We start from the raw sequence: 18,101 nt of genomic DNA, 5'->3' as shown, positions 1-18,101 counted from the left end.
TTACTGACTATGCCAAAGCCTTTGACTGTGTGAATCACAATAAACTGTGGAAAATTCTGAAAGAGATGGGAATACAGACCACCTGACCTGCCTCTTGAGAAACCTATATGCAGGTCAGGAAGCAACAGTTAGAACTGGACATGGAACAACAGACTGGGTCCAAATAGGAAAAGGAGTACATCAAGGCTGTATATTGTCACCCTGCTTATTTAACTTACATGCAGAGTACATCATGAGAAACGCTGGACTGGAAGAAGCACAAACTGAATCAAGATTGCCGGGAGAAATATCAATAACCTCAGATATGCAGATGACACCACCTTATGGCAGAAAGTGAAGGGGAACTAAAAAGCCTCTTGATGAAAGTGAATGAGGAGAGTGAAAAAGTTGGCTTAAAGCTCAACATTCAGAAAACTAAGATCATGGCATCTAGTCCCATCACTTTATGGGAAATAGGTGGGGAAACAGTGGAAACAGTGTCAGACTTTATTTTGGGGGGCTCCAAAGTCACTGCAGATGGTGATTGCAGCAATGAAATTAAAAGATGCTTGCTTGCTCCTTGGAAGGAAAGTTATGACCAACCTACATAGCATGTTCAAAAGCAGAGACATTACTTTGCCAACAAAGGTCCGTCTAGTCAAGGCTATGGTTTTTCCAGTAGTCATGTATGGATGTGAGAGTTGGACTGTGAAGAAAGCTGAATGCCGAAGAACTGATGCTTTTGAACTGTGGTGTTGGAGAAGACTGTAAATAAGATCCAACCAGTCCATCCTAAAGGAGATCAGTCCTGGGTGTTCACTGGAAGGACTGATGCAGAAGCTGAAACTCCAATACTTTGGCCACCTCATGCGAAGAGTTCACTCACTGGAAAAGACCCTGATGCTGGGAGGGATTGGGGGCAGGAGAAGGGGACGACAGAGGATGGGATGGCTGGATGGCATCACCAACTTGATGCACAGGAGTTTGGGTAAACTCCGGGAGTTGGTGATGGACAGGGAGGCCTGGCATGCTGTGATTCATGGGGTCACAAAGAGTCGGACATGACTGAGCGACTGAACTGAGCACTCAGAGCAGTTAACCTATAAACCAGGCAGTGTGCTAAGCTCTCTGTCCATCCACACCTTAAACAAATTTTATCTGTAAAGACTTACGGGCGAGGAGCCTTCTCCTCTCATTGGCTATATTCATCCAAAACGGGCAAAGCAAGCTGAAGCACAGGAATGGCCCTTAATGAGAGGGCTGAGTTAAAAAAAAAGGATGTAATAAAAAGAAGATGCTCTCCGGTATCCAGCCCAGAGGTCATCATCACTACTGAGGGTCACCACAGCAGAACCGCCCAGCAGGAAACCAAATACCAGATAAACCTATTCAGGAACTGCCAGGGGCTTAGTGGTATCATTTGCTGTGGCTAATGCTTCATCTGTGATTCCCACTGCCATTAGCTAACTATCATTAAGCCTTTATATGTCTCAGGAACTGCTGTTCTGTGGATTTTACATTTGGTCTTCAACAATTGTTAAGTTACCAATAGTACCACTGCTGTTGAAATTTTACATCTGGCAGAAATTGGGACAAGGTGATAATTTACTGAGAGGACAGAGCTGGAGACTCTTGCTGCATAACTCACTGCCAATTCACCTTCTTTTAGGAAGACTCTTTACGGGCTTCTAGAAACGTCTGTTACCAGAGTTGACAGCACCTGCACTTTTAGTTCATAGGGTTAAAGGTGGTGTAGTTTTTTTGGAGCTTTTAAAAAAATTTTATTTTTGGCTGTGCTGCGTCTTAATTGCTGTTGAGTGGGCTTTCTCTAGTTGTGGTGAGTGGGGGCTACTCTTGGTTGCAGTGTGTGGGCTTGTGGTGGTGGTGGCTTCTCTTGTTGTGGATCACAGTCTCTAGGCACACAAGCTTCAACAGTTGTGGTTCACAGGCTTAGTTGCTCTGTGACATGTGGGATCTTCTGGGAACAGGGATTGAACCCGTGTCTTCTGCATTGGCAGGTAGATTCTTACCACTGTACCACTATAGAAGTCCAAAGATATTGTTTTAATGCAGACCATGGTTTCAGTTCTTTAAGAAACAACAGTGAGATATATCCTCCTACATTAGGTAAAAACACGTTACCTAGAATAAATCACCTTTCATCTGACTTTAAACCTTCAACTTTCTAAAAGCATGCCTGCCCTAAGGAAATTGTAGAGATTAAAAGTAAGCAAGGCCAATAAATAAATAAATAAAAGTAAGCAAGGCCAGTACAACCAATCCTAAATCACACTGTTCTCTTGTCTATAAATGATTAAAATAAAAAGAATTCCACACTGAGTAGAAACGTTAGCACTGTTGACATTTTTCTGTTGTGGGAAGCAGTCCTGTGTACATTGTATGGAGTTGAGTAGCATCTTTAACCTTCTGCCTGCTAGATTCCAGTAGCATTTCCCGGTTGTGACAGCCAAAAAAGTCTTGCTATATTGCCAAATGTTCCCCAGGAGGCAAAATCACCCATACTTTGGAGGAATTACTGAGTTTAGCAAAGCTACTGTTAACTCTGTTCTGCATGCCAAAAACTTTCAATTTTACTACATACCGAAAACTTTTGATGTTACTGACCACCTTTTACTGCTCTCAGTGAAACACAATTCACATGCTATTTATTCTGTACCTTAATTTACAGTAATTGAAATGTCCAGTATTATGCAACTGTGACATATATAAGCAATAAAACATACTAGGGCAGCTTTGACTTCTTCCTATGACAGCGATCTGCTTTGGGGGACATCCTGGGTATTAGGTCAAGGCCTAAGCTGGTTTTCTCTGAAATGGACTGATCTGTCTCTATAGGAGACACATCTGGAGTGTGAGGGAAAACCTTCCTTACCTTGGAGTTTAACTCTAGGTCACAATGGGTCTCCAAACCACCAGATATAGTACAGATTCAAATTAGAGACCACATTCTGGCTGCAACACAAGTTAGGCAGCAAGGAATCCTTCCTGCATTTTCTGGTTATACAAGTCAGGCTAGAACACTGTTTGAGGGCCTCTCCCTTGGTTAGAGGAGAAGAGGAGAAAATGTGCCACTTCCTAAACCAAATTAGAAAGCATGGATCTGCTAAGAAAATGTTATTACACTCTTGCTAAGTTTGTTTAAATAAGTCACTCAGATGAGCTAGGAAGAAAATTCTTCTGAAAAATAGGAGGCATGCTACTGACTTATCTTAAAAGGATTTCTGAATAGAATGACTTTAGATTATATGAGCATTTTCCAAATACACAAAGTGCTTCATAATGACTCAATAAGCTTTAAGGAATGCTTTTTCTAGTACATCACATTTTTGTTGTTGTTGTGTAAAATAAAATACCTCCATTCAAAGGGTAGTAGAATATTTGATATCACCACTGTTTAAAGAGGAATGGAGTTACAGGAATGAGAAGTATATAATTAGTAAATAATCCCTCTCAGCAAGTGAGTTAAGTAGGAAAGCCTTCTGAAGAGAGAAAAGAAAAACCAGAGGCAACACAATCAGTGCATATCAGAAATGCATTTTTATTTTTATTTGAAAACAACTTAAATTTTTAGACAAATGATTTTAGTATATAAATTTGATTTTGTTTTTATACAGAATATAAAGATTTCCCTCATTGATCTTCCATGTGAAGGGTATTACAAGCCTGAAGGGAGATACTCTCTGCATACAAGCATGTATCTTACGTGTAGGGTACTGGAAACCAATGTGTAGTGCTTCCACACATAAATTAGGTCAAGTGACACCACATATTAAAAAGGGGTAAGAGAAATATTCTATTAATTGGATTCAAGAAGCAAACAAGACACAAAAAACTGCAGGTAAGACCAAGTGAGTAAGTTTAGTTAGGACACTGCAGGTTATACTGGAGCAACAGGTTTGTGAAGCTAGAGTATATACCACATTAAAACAGCAAGAAAGAGCTATTTATATAGAAAGGTTGGAATGAGGGATTTTTCACTAAAGCAAATTAACTTCTTGTCAACTGCCAAAACAAAACAAAACAAAATTGAGCGTATGAGTGTTAGTATACTGAAGGCATATTATACCAGTTTTTTGTGCAGCATGCTAAAGTTAGTTAGAACTTCTTCACTGGTGCATATGAATCATTAAGTCATGGAAAGTTTTTTTTTTTTTCCCGCCCCTTCTTGTGAAATTTCAGGCATGTCTTATTTTAGATGGAGTATAGCTTTTATCTATAATTTCATCCTGTAAAAACATGTGAAGACAACGTTCATTCTGTGCCAGAGGGTGACCAGCGACCCTAGAAATAAAAAATACAAGTTCAGTCCAATTTTTATAAAAGCAGGGCAGGGGGACCAAACATACACATTTTAAGATTAGGAAACATGAACAATTTAGTAACAGTGTTACTCTGGACAGCCCATAGAGCTATGGTCTATCTAGTGAGTAACTATATATTTGCTTTCCTTCTGTCTGTAAGGGTAATTTAGAAAACATTTAATCACTAGCTTTACACTGTCTCTGGCAATATGTACCCAGATAGCTTCTTTATATATTAGTTGGTGAATTCGTAAGAAACCTAAATGAATTTTAATGTTAAAAGTGAAACAATGTCATTGATTCAAAGAATACATTTTAAAGAAGAAAGAGATATAGGATCACAAGTTCAATAAAATCCCCATATACTAAGAAACAAGCACAAATGTGCAATTTTGGGTTTTTTGTTTTTTTTTTTTTGCTTGCTTTTCAAGGTTTCTATCAGAACAAATATAAAACCAGACTGGGCAACCAGACTTTATTTCAGAATTTAAAAACTTCCAAGCTAGCACTGCCTTTTCCAAAAAGAAAGTAGACAATGAAGGTTGTGTGCTATATCAGATAACTAAAAGTTAAGGGCTTTGTGTAACTTTCCCTGTTTACCACTCACAGATCTTCAAATTACTAGATAAAAAAGTACTGCTAATAAATAAGCTCACACAACAGTATTCTCTAGGATTTGACTTTATGTGGCCAAACTTAAGGCCAAATGCACAATTACAGTGAGCCCTTTGCAGGCATAACTCTTCCTATAATTTTGGCTTTTAAAAAACAGCTATATTTAGAGAACTCTCTGGTGGTCCAGTGGTTAGGACTCTGTGCTTTCACTGCTGGGGAAACGAATAGTTCAATCCCTCGCTGGGGAACTAAGATTGAGCAAGTTGAGAAGTGCAGTCAAAACAAAACAAAACAAAACACTGTATCTTAAATAGGAATAAAAAAAGCTAGAGGTTGATTTTATTAGAAGTTTCTAAAGTAAAAGATAAATGATACAATCTTTTACATTTTCAAAAGTATATATTTTGCCATGAAAATGTAAAATGTGCAGCTTTTGCACAAGACATGCTGATAATACCTTCCATCTGCAAACAAAATGACTGCAAGTGTATTGTTCATGCTAGAACATACCTTAAATCAAAAAGAATCATAAGTAAAACTATTTTTTAAATGCTGTAACTTTATATGTAATTGGCATAAATTAACCAAGAAAAACATACAAAACTCAGATCAACAAAAAGATACTCATATCACTTGTAAGTTTAATATTTAGCACATAATATTCAATTTGTTATATATTTTTACTTTGTTTAAATGATACAAAAAAGTTAGAAGATGACCAAAAGGAAAAAGTAGTATTAGTTTGATATCTAAATTACTAGCAAAAAAAAAAAAATTACTAGCAGTCACCTAAAGAATCTCAGAACACTATTCATTCTTAGACCTTGAGGAACAGAAAGCACTTACTTGTTTATAAACTGCTCCAACCCTTGCTTCCTTTCTTCAATGAAATTGTCATCAAATATGCCATCATCCCCTCTAAAAGGAAGCTGACGCAAAAATGCCTTCCCAGGGAGTGGGGGGACTACAACCTAAAACATGGTAAGAAAGTTCTTGAACAACATGCTGGCTGAAATGGGAAAATTTGTAGAGCACAACACGAAGACAAAGTATATCTTCACTATGAGAGCTATCCTACTGTCAAACTAGTTTAAATATACATAATATAAATATATATAATGTATTTATATTATAATTATAATGTAAATTATAAATAATTTATAATTAATTAATAATATAAAAGGGACTCAATAAAAATACACTGAAAAATGATTTAGTGTTTTGGAGGCAAGATAAACAAAATGCCAGAATAGTCCATCAGACCAAAGCTCCTCAATGGCTTAATTTTCATTTTTCCTGGACTTACCAAAGCACAAGTATACAAAGGGAATAAGCAACACTGAAATAAAGGCTACCATGCCCCTCAAACAGTTTTGATGTTGCTTGGCGAGAACACTGCTTTATTACAATGGTAATTGTAGAGATCGATCTGAACTCCCAATTAAATGAGGAAGTAAAATATTAACAATGTTCTTTCTGGCATGGGCAGATAAGAATTCTGTGGTCAATTTCTTCCACTTCACACTATCTGCATATAATCTTTCCTGCCTGTGTTTGAGGTAATGACAAAATAACCAATAATTACTACTTGTTGCCACTCTTCTGGAGAAGGCAATGGCACCCCACTCCAGTACTCTTGCCTGGAAAATCCCATGGACGGAGGAACCTGGTAGGCTGCAGTCCATGGGGTCGCTAAGAGTCTGACACGACGGAGCGACTTCACTTTTCACTTTCATGCATTGGAAAAGGAGATGGCAACCTACTCCAGGTTCTTACCTGGAGAATCCCAGGGATGGAGGAGCCTGGTAGGCTGCCGTCTATGGGGTGGCACAGAGTCAGACACGACTGAAGCGACTTAGCAGCAGCATTACTAGGCTAAGAAACAATCAACTTTCTCACAAACCCATTATCCTACCTTTCCCCAAAGACCTGTCATTTCTTCTTCTACAATAAAGGAACATCCCAAATTTTCCCTGTCAAAGTCTAGCTTTCCTTGAGGGACAACTTATGACTGATCTCCCTCTTCTAGGAATTATCTGGACCTCAAATATTTGTTTAAATGCTGCTGCTGTTTCTTTAGTCACTAAGTTATGTCTGACACTTTGCAACTCCATGGATGGTAACCCTCCTCTGTCTGTTGGATTTCCCAGGTAAGAATACTGGACTGGGTTGCCATTTCCTTCTCTGGGGGATCTTCCCAACGCAAGGATTGAACCTGTGTGTCCTGCTTGGCAGGCGGATTCTTTATCACTGAGTCACCTGGGATGCCCCTGAATTAAATAGTACCTAGCTATTTATTTCACAGGTTTGTCAGGTTCTCTATCCCAGAATTTCTCAACCATGGCACTATTAACATGTTGAACTACATAATGTACTGGGGGGAAGGGTTTCTTGTACACTGTAGAATACCTATTCAACAGCATCCCGGACCTCTACCCACTAGATTGTCACCAGTAGGCACTCGACACAGATAGGTGTGACTATCACAGTGGTCTCCAGACACTGTCAAATGTCTTCCTGGGGGAGAAAACTACCCCTCCTGGAGAGCCACCAATCTATCCTATTAATGCCTTCAAACCACGGACCCTTGTCTCAGGCTTCTTATGGTTATTTTAAGGAAAGCTGGGCATACAAAGAAGTTCAAATATCTGTTAAATGACTAACCACTTAGGTGAATCCTTATCTTACATTAAAACAGAGAAAAGGTGTAGGCAAACAATTCACATAAGAAAAAATATAAACAGTAAACACCAGTAATAAAATTATACATATTCAAGAGGTAAAATCTAAAACCCTTGATGGAGAGTTTCTATCCTAAAACAATAATTCAACAAGGTAAAAAAGGGAAAGATTACACAACTTCTTACACATGCACAAAAAACAAAGAGTAAAAAAGAAACACAAAACCAATGCCCTACATAAACTTTGTAATTCCTTCCTAGATCTACTCTTCCCAGGTGCCAGTGATTAAGACATCTAAAGATTTGTCATCATAAGTTTGCTTTAGCAATCTTAAGTCTCCCCCTTATATTATAAAACCATTTGTCAAGTTGAAGATTTGAAACCTGCAGGTAACTACAACTGAAAACCGGATTATGACCACTAGCTGTGCTCCAACAGAATAGCTATATGATGGGCAGGGAAAAACATCTATATCTATAAAGCTATTATTAAAAAAAGGAATCTAGAACTAGTGCATTAAAGAAATGACCACCATTAATTCAGGGAAGAATTTAGCATGGAATTTAAAGATTACTGTGTATTATCATCAACAGAGACATACTTTTACTAATACTCAAAATACTCATTGAATTGGATGGTGATGTTGTAGGCAACAGGATTAATCACCTACAAAAATCATAAGTGGTTTGTTAACAAAGATCTTCAACACCAAACTATTTTTGCTTAAGCAGTCTGAAAAGATCTACTTAGAATTCTCACACCAATTTAAAAAGTCAGGAGTCTGATGATATGTATGTATATGTGGTCAAGATGAGGACAGGAGGATATCTGGCCAGCATAATATAGTGAAAACATACTGAAATAAAAGCTGAAAAATTAAACCATAATGACTAATAAACACAATAAATGTCACCAACTTTCTCATCTAGTATAACAGATCTTAAGTAGAAGTAGTAATATATAAACAAAACAACTTGATTAACTGTTCTTAGCAATTTTGTTGTTCAGTTGCTCAGTTGTGTCCAACTCTTTGTGACACCATGGACTGCAGCACGCCAGGCCTCCCTGTCCTTCACTATCTCCTGGAGCTTGCTCAAACCTATTGAGTCCAATGGACTCAATGAGTCCATTGAGTTGGTGATGCGATTCAACCATCTCATCCTCTGTCATCCCCTTTTCCTCCTGCCTTCAATCTTTCCCAGCATCAGGGTCTTTTGTAATGAGTCAGCGGCCAAAGTATTGGAGCTTCAGCTTCGGCATCAGTCCTAATGAATATTCAGGGTTGATTTCCCTTAAGATTGACTGGATTGATCTCCTTGCAGTCCAAGGGACTTTCAAGAATATGCTAATGAAAATACAACTTTCACACAGGTTAAATGCCCAAAATAAAAAACTGATTTAATGTTAAAAGTGAAGTACTATGCTTCAAAGGACATCATCAAGTGAAAACAATCCACAGGATGGGATAAGATTTTTGCAAATTGTAAATATAATAAGAGACTTCTAAGAGCTTCTTTTTAATATATTCTATATACAACTCAATAATAAAAGAAACTCAATTAAATGGGCAAAGGATCTGAAAAAAAAATTTCTCCACCAAAATAATGGCTGATACATAAGTACCTGAAAAGATGATCATCATTAGGCATCAGGAAAATGAAAACCACAAGGAGACACCATTTCATACATGCTAAGAAAGCTATAATAAAGAAATTACTAACACTAAGTGTTGGTGAGGACATGGAGAAAAGTGGAACCTTAATACACTGTTGGGGAAAATGTAGCTACTTTGGAAAACAGTCTGGGAATGCCTCAAAAAGTTAAACAGTTATCATATGGCCATAAATCCACTCCTAGGTATATCAGTTCAGTCGCTCAGGCATGTCCGACTCTTTGCGACCCCATGGACTGCAGCACACCAGGTTTCCCTGTCCATCACCAACTCCCGGAGCTCACTCAAACTCATGTCCATTGAGTCGGTGATGCTATCCAACCATCTCATCCTCTGTCGACCCCTTCTTCTCCACCTTCAACCTTTCCCAGCATCAGGGTCTTTTGTAATGAGTCAGTTTTTCACATCAGGTGGCCAAAGTATTGGAGTTTCAGCTTCAGCATCAGTCCTTCCAATGAATATTCAGGACTGATTTCTTTTAGGATTGACAGGCTGGATTTCCTTGCAGTCCAAGAGTCTTCTCAAACACCACAGTTCAAAAGCATCAATTCTTTGGCGCTCAGCTTTCTTTATAATCCAAGTCTCACATCCATACATGACTACTGGAGAAACCATAGCTTTGACTAGACCTTTGTTGGTAAAGTAATGTCTCTGCTTTTTAATATGATGTCTAGTTGGTCATAGCTTTTCTTCCAAAGAGCAAGCATCTTTTCATTTTATGGCTGCAGTCACCATCTGCAGTGATTTTGGAGCCCAAGAAAATAGTCTCTCACTGTTTCCATTGTTTCCTCATCTATTTGCCATGAAGTAATGGGACCAGATGCCATGATCTTAGTTTTCTGAATGTTGTGTTTTAAGCCAGCTTTTTCACTCTTCTCTTTCACTTTTATCAAGAGGCTCTTTAATTCTTTGGTTTCTGCCATAAGGGTGGTGTCATCTGCATATCTAAGGTTATTGATATTTCTCCCAGCAATCCTGATTCCAGCTTGTGCTTCATCCAGCCCAGCATTTCTCATGATGTACTCTGCATATAAGTTAAATAAGCAGGGTGACAATATACAGCCTTGATGTACTCCTTTCCCGATTTGGAACCAGTCTGTTGTTCCATGTCTAGTTCTAACTGTTGCTTCTTGACCTGCCTACAGATTTCTCAGGAGGCAGGTCACATGGTCTGGTATTCCCATCTCTGGAAGAATTTTCCACAGTTTGTTGTGATCCACACAGTCAAAGGCTTTGGCGTAGTCAATAAAACAGAAGTAGATGTTTTTCTGGAACTCTTTTGCTTTTTCAATGATCTAGCGGATGTTGGCAATTTGATCTCTGGTTCCTCTGCCTTTTCTAAATCTAGCTTGAACATCTGGAAGTTCACGGTTCACATACTGCTGAAGCCTGGCTTGGAGAATTTTGAGCATACCCAAGAGATATAAGAGTTATATAGCTAAGATATACAAACACATGTCCATGCAAAAACCTGTCCATGAATGTTCACAGCAGCATTATTCACAATAGTCAGAAAGCAGGAAAAACTCAAATGTCTGCCAATGATAAATGTGTAAATAAAAAATGATATATCCATACAAAAGAATAAATAAATGAAGTAGTGATTAACAATACAACAGGATGAACCCTGAAAACACACTCAGTGAAAAAAGCCAGACAGAAAAGACTACATATTCTATGCTTCTATTTATACAAAATGCCCAGAACAGGAAAATCCATAATGAAAGAAAATTAGTGGTTGTGAAAGGCTGGGTGAGGAGAAATCAGTAATGATCACTAATGGGTATGGTGTTTCTCTTAGAGAGAGATTACAATGTCCTAAAACTGACTGTAGTAATGGTTGCACAACTCTGAATATACTAAGAACCATTAGACTTAATGGTAAGAATTAAGAATTAATACACTTTAAACTGGTGAGTTGTGGACTTCCTTTGTGGCACAGTGGACAGGAACCTGTCTGCTGGTGTGGGGGACACGGGTTCGATCCCTAGTCTGGGGAAGATTTCACATGCCGCAGAGCACTAAGGCTGTGCACCACAATAACTAAACCCATCCTCTACAGCCTGAGAGCCTAAAGCCTGTGCTCCACAACAAGAGAAGCCACCTCAATGAGAAGCCCACACGTGGCAACAAAGAGCAGCCCCCGTTCGCTGCAATTAGAGAAACCCATGCGCTGCAATGAAGACCCAGGGCCAAAAATAAATGAATGTAAAAACTGGTGAATTGTATGGCATGTAAGTTATGTCAATAAAGCTGTCATGAAAAAAAGTGACATATACATTTATGGAATGCTTATTAAACACTCCAGTAGGCCAGGTACTATGTTAAGCAAAGTCAAAAGCCTATCAAGATACTTCTTATCATAAATCAGACAGAAAAAGACAAATATTATATGATCCCACTTTTGTGTGGAATCTAGAAGAGTTGAACTCATAGAAACAGAGAGTAGTATTAATAAATTAGTTGTTTTCACGGGTTGGAGGGTAGGGGAAATAGGGAGATATTGGTCGAATGGTACAAACTTTCAGTTAAAGAATGAGTAAGTTCTGGAGATCTGTGTGCTGTGCTGTCGTAAGTTGTTTCAGTCACGTCCAACTCTGTGACCCCATGGACTATAGCCCAGAAGGCTCCTCTCTCCATGGGATTCTCCAGGCAAGAATACTGGAGTGGGCTGCCGTGCCCTTCTTCAAGGGGTCTTCTAGAGATCTATTATAGCATTGTAACTACAGTTAACAAGATTGTATTATAGTCTTAAAATCCGCTAACAGAAACAGAGTTTGAATGTTACCACCACCACCAACAAAACAATGACGTGATAGATGTATTAACTAACCTTATTATGGTAATCATTTTATAAGATATACATGTATCAAATCATTGTGTTATACAACTTAAACTTATACAATGTTATCTGTCAATTATATCTCCAATAAAGGTGGGGGGAAAAAAGACACTTCTCCCTATGGTCATAAAACATTTCTTCTTTGTAACTTAAAACTTCCTTAACTTGTTTTGTACATTTAGATATTCAAACCATCTGTAATTTATATTTTGCTGTATATAAATTTTATAATTTGCTGTATAGCAAATTATACAGCTTTATTCCCAAACAGCCACATGTTTCAACCCTATTTGCTGAATATAAATTCCTATTCTATACTAATTGACAAAGTTATTTTTGTTATGAACTAAATTTCCAATAAACACATGGTTAGCTTCTCAATTCTCTGACATTCTGCTAATCTATTTGCTCATCCCTAAAGCAATACTTTGCCAACAAAGGTCCATATAGTCAAAACTATGGTTTTTCCAGTAGTCATGTATGGATGTGAGAGTGGACCATAAAGAAGGCTGAATGCTGAAGAACTGATGCTTTCAAATTGTGGTGCTGGAAGAAGACTCTTGAGAGTCCCCTGCACAACAAGGAGATCCAACCAGTCAATTCTAAAGGAAATCAACCCTGAATATTCACTGGAAGGACTGATACCAAAGCTTAAGCTCCAATACTTTGGCTACCTGATGTGAAGAGCCAACTCACTGGAGAAGAGCCAACTCACTGGAAAAGACCCTGATGCTGGGAAAGACAGGGCAAGAGAAGAAGGTGACAGAGGATGAGATGGCTGGATGGCATCACTGACTCAATGGACAGAAGTTTGAGCAAACTTAGGGAGATAGTGAAGGACAGGGAAGCCTGGCGTGCTGCATTTCGTGGGGTTGCAGAGTCAGACATGACTCGGTGACTAAACAACAACAACAAAGCAATACTATACTGTTTTAATTACTACAGCCTTAACATATGCTGATGTCTGCAGGTGCTAAATCACTGGTAAAAATAATTTTTGGCTATTCTTGCACTTTCTCTGATACTAAAAGTCTTATCTTCAAGCTTATAAAGAACTCCATTAAGATTCCTATTAGAATTTCACAAGTTTATAAATAAGTTAGGAGATACTGCCTTATTTCTGTTGGGTCTACTGCTAAAATGCCAGCTCTAAGTGAGGCCTTCCCTTGACCATCCTATATGAGACTAGCACTCTCTATTTTCCTTAGATTTTTTTTAGAGCATATTACCACCTGACATATAATCTTTCTATTTTTTTTCTGGTTTCCTTTTCACCACCACCCCGACTTACCCAATAAAGTGCCAAAAAAGTGAGGACCTTCCTTTGTTCACAGCTCTATCTGCAACTCACATAACATATAGAATGAACTCACAAATATTTATAGAGTACATGAATCTTCTGAAGTGAATATTCCAAACCAGGAATGTAGTATTTCTGTTTATAAGGTGTTCTTTTTGCCTTTCAATGAAGTTTTAAGGTTTTCTTTACATGGGCCTTATACTTTCAGTTTTACTTGGAAACATTTTATACTTGGATATTCTTTAGAGTAAAACTATTTTTCCATTTTTGATGGAATGCTATGACTTGTATATGTTGCTCTTGTATCCAGCCACATTTATCTGGTTAGGAAAGATTTCCTTCTTTTTCTATCTTAGTATGCTTCAGAAGGAAGCACAAGCTAGTCTTTTGAGTGTACTTTTCATCATTCTGAGGGTACTTTGCAAGACTCCACGCTATGTATGTCATTCTGACGTAGGGCTGAAGTAAGAGACATTAGAATGAGACTTTGTTTTCTCTATTTTGCAGCCAAAGCCACCAAATTTTCTTCTAAGAGAAGACAGTTCTTACCAGGATATGTAACAGTGTTCTAAAACTGCAGGTAGCAACCTAAAGGTAGATCATGGCCGTCATTTAAAAAGTGAATCTGAGGATTATTAGCACCTATCATACAGATTAAGATAAGTGCTGGTTTATGATATTTCTGTTATATATAAATGTATGATGATAAAAAAAAAATGTAGAGTCAGTTAAAAAAAAAACAAAGCTGCAAATACAATGCAATAGCAGATGTACTGAGAAGAGAAACTTACCAAGGGTGGGAAGAGAAAATGAACAGGAAGACGAGAAAAAGGAAGGAAGCAATAGCAAGAAAGTTCTAAGAAGTGTCGTGTAAGTGTGAGTCAGCAAAGGCCTCTGTGGGCCACTGAAGTAGACACGAGAAGGAAGAGTTCTAAGGAAAAACTACACACTTCCCCATCTCCTAGGAAATAAAATGAAATTAAACTATTTGGGGGGAAAATTGCTTTTACTCATTTTATTCAAGATTATTTTCCTGAAAGGTCTTAAACATTAAAATTTGGAATGTTTTGCTTTAAGGTAACACTACAAATAATTCTTACCTTGCTCTCTCTTTCTAGTTCACTTCGCAGCCATTCAAAGTCACTGTATCTTCTTCTAACGGTAGATTCCTTTAGCTTGAAAATAGGCAGATTTGTCTGAAACAAATAAAAAAAATCACTCCTAAATTGAAGCATGTTACAGGGATTTCAAACAAGCTGGGGGAAGGGGGGAGTTTGTTGTCAAACTGATAAAATGACAAACCCAGTTACCTTAAGAAAATCATAAAAGTTATTAAGATGACATTTTACCTTTAATAAAGCTTAGCTGTTAAAAAGTATGTTACATATACCAGAATACAATTTTTTAAATGCACATTTGTACATATGCTTTTGGATGTCATTCTTCCTGAGGTCAGTTACATAAATACAGGTCATTTTTTCTATTTTCAGTAAGTGGTAAAAATGTCAGGAGTGAGATGAAGCCAGCTCTGATTGCTATACAGTTTAGTATACAATGCTTACAGGGAAACAGAGCTTTACTAGTTTGAAATGAAATACAAAATATTTTGTTATTATGACTAGAAGTTTCATAATGAAAGAAAAGAATAAAGGACGATTATTTTTAATGGTCTTCTTAAAAAAGCCAAAAAACAGGAGAGAAAAAGTGCAGTGTGCTCTTACTATCAACAGGAAATCAGGAGTCATACACATAAGGTCCAGAGCTTTCAGACTGAGGGCAACTTTAGGAACTGAAAACATAAGGCCAAGTACTTTAAGGTTGCATCGGAATGGAATACTGTTCTTTACAAGAAAGACCACTTCTGTCAAATTCTAAACTTAAAGAATCAAGAACAGATTTTAATTGCACATATCACAAAGTTGGTGCAAATGACCTAACATAATTAATGCCATAATATACTGAAAATGCTATTTAATACTATATACTGTCAGATTATATTTTGTTCTTTATCTGGTCTTTGCACTCATAGAACCGCAAACTGTATTAAAGCTGCAAAGAAAAAGTGCCACTGGAAGCAAAGACTGACTTCTTAACAGAGACATCATCATCATCACGTAAAATTCCCCTTAAGAAAATTCCAATCACTTGTTAAACTTAATGCCTTAGTAAGTGTCATTTAGTAAAAGAAAAGCTTTTTATTCAGGACCTTAAACCCGTTTTGTAGTGGTTTCAATTTTTTCCAACATGTATTAACTTCTCTATGTTGTACACCTTATAGCTTGGAATCTTCTACAGATGCTATTGGGCATAACACTGTATAGATTTCAAGCATGAAACCCAATCTCACAAGAGGTTTAAAAGCACTTGAATTTTCTTTCCCAGGTAACCACAACATTTGTTCATTGTATTAATGACTAAGAGCAAAATTGCACCTAACAAGACTCTTATTATACTAAAAGTCAAGCTTATATTTAGAGATGCTGGCTTGCTGTACAAGAAGGGTATTCTCATTACCCACAGGGAATAAAATTAGGTCCCCTGGAGAGCAAGATGGTAATTCCCAGAAAGAAAGCACTGGATTATTTCTCTCTAATTTCACCCACTGGCTTTTTAACCAAGTTCACCCTTCCACACTAAAATATGAAGTCTTTGTAAGTGTCTAAAGATAGAAAGGCCTTTACAGAATAGAGTGTTTTCTGCAGGTGAGATTTTACATTTTGAATTCCCTCCTCTCAAATTACCTTACAAAAGGGATTAGCTGCTCTCTTTATTCAGTATGTTAAGATCAAGCTTGTGAAAAGAGTTCCCTAAGAATTTTCATACTTCTGGGTACGGAAGTCTATAAAGTTAATCTCTGAAACAACATATCAAGCTTACAGGTACAATGTTGAGGGAAGAATGCCAATTCAGCTCATTTTACCTCCATTTTCCCTTTTGAACTTTTGACACAATCATGATTATATCTGATTCACTTTAATAGATGGGTAGTGGGAGGGAGAAAAAGTCCACTCCTTTCTATGACTAGGTAATAGATTAAAGATTATACATTAAAAAAGGATCATGCTTAGTTTAAGAAAATTCTATAGTTTTCTCAGCTGGCTATTTCTCTTTATATGAAGACTGCTTTAGGGTTTTGATAAAGTCATATCAAGTAATTTTATTATTTGTCCATTACATTTAGAGTGTTTAAGTGTGCCTGTTAACTTCACCTTGATCATCACAAGGACTTTCAATTCAAATTGATCAACATACAAATAAAAGATGCTGAGGATTTTTTGTTTAAGCCATTGAACTATCACTTTTAATTACAAACGCTCATGATTGGTAACTTTCAACTTATTTAACCCGTATAAAATATTGTATTTTAGTTTTCTAGAGACTACAGTTTTGGAAGGATTCAACTATTATTAAAGTACAAGAACACCCACAAAAGGGCATAGTGCTAGATAAGACGGGGAACACAATGATGAGTAAGATGCAGTCTTGGCCCTTATGAAGCTTATAATAATTTGGTTAAAAGCAAATAGTATAAAAATACTATACACCATAAACAAAAACAAAGTTGAAAGACCATAAACTGTAGACAACTATCTGCAATATAAAACAAAGAGATAATTTCATTAAAATGTAAAGAACTGAAAAACTAGTGAAAGATAAAGATGAATAAACTGACAGATTTTAGAAAAACTATGTCAATAACGTTCAACTTCACTCACACAAGAAATGACAGTCAAAACAGTAACATCCCATTTTCATTTATCAGACAGGCAGGTATTCAATTTTAATACCCAATGATGGTGAAGATAGATAGGCATCTAAAAAGCTTACTGCTAATAGAGAAAACAACCTTAAAGAAGGGCGTTTTGGTGACATCTATCACTCTTTTAAAGGCATATTATCTTTTGAGCCAACGATTCCATCAAGAATTATCCTATGAATATTTCCACATATGCAAAAAGGTATCAGTGCATAGAAATTCACTTGAACATCATTTATATAATAGCAAAAAAAAAAAAAAAAGCCCAGAAACTGAAAATCTTATTAAACTGCTACAAATATAAAATGAAATATTATACAGCTTTTACAAAATGTAACTCAGCCAAAGACTGATCAGGAAGCTTCCTTGAGATGTGTTAAGTATAGGAAGTTTCAGAAGAGCATCTATAGTATGATACCATTTGTACAATTTTTTTAAAAAGCATAAAGGAACTGATAATTGATCTGGTCAGTATTCTTTTAACATCTGGAGTCAGGCATACTACAAGAAGACAGTTCAGAGTGATGAAAATACCATGAACTACATGCAGAGAAGAAAACAGCGTATTCAGGAAGTAATTCTTGTACATTCTAAACCATAGGAGATGGTGGGAAATAAAACTGAAAGCCTGAATATCTGGCTAAGGTATCTCCCTGTGAGCACCAGGAGTTAATAAACATCTCTGAACAGGAACATATCTTAAAAAAAAAATTACAGAGAAGTTACTACAAATTCAACAGGTTAGCTACATATACACTAAAGGGCAGCATGAAAAGTTGGCTCATTCTTATTACACACAAAAGCATTATTTATTTTTTTTAGTAACTATGTATAATGCTAGATATTAACTTGACTTATTTTTACAATGTATACAAATATCAAATCATTATGGTGTACACCTGAAACTAATATGTCAATTATTCCTTAGAAAG

The 18,101-nt window shown here is 36.9% G+C and overlaps 1 protein-coding gene across 1 annotated transcript in view; it reads right to left on the bottom strand.

Moving 5' to 3' along the window:
• Positions 1 to 3,517: 3,517 nt before the first annotated feature.
• The window catches only part of SNX3 (sorting nexin 3), a 48,237-nt gene continuing 33,653 nt past the window's right edge, over positions 3,518 to 18,101 (bottom strand). The window contains exons 2-4 of the mRNA XM_010856646.1: positions 14,513 to 14,608; positions 5,763 to 5,887; positions 3,518 to 4,281 (exon numbers count right to left, since the gene is read on the bottom strand). Of these exons, the coding sequence (XP_010854948.1) occupies positions 4,176 to 4,281; positions 5,763 to 5,887; positions 14,513 to 14,608 (327 nt within the window). The 3' untranslated portion in view covers positions 3,518 to 4,175. The remainder of the gene's footprint in view (positions 4,282 to 5,762; positions 5,888 to 14,512; positions 14,609 to 18,101) is intronic.

Source organism: Bison bison, unplaced genomic scaffold (assembly GCF_000754665.1).
Source record: "Bison bison bison isolate TAMUID 2011002044 unplaced genomic scaffold, Bison_UMD1.0 scf7180017864373, whole genome shotgun sequence".
Lineage (NCBI taxonomy): Eukaryota > Metazoa > Chordata > Mammalia > Artiodactyla > Bovidae > Bison > Bison bison.
This window is presented reverse-complemented; position numbering and strand designations above follow the sequence as displayed.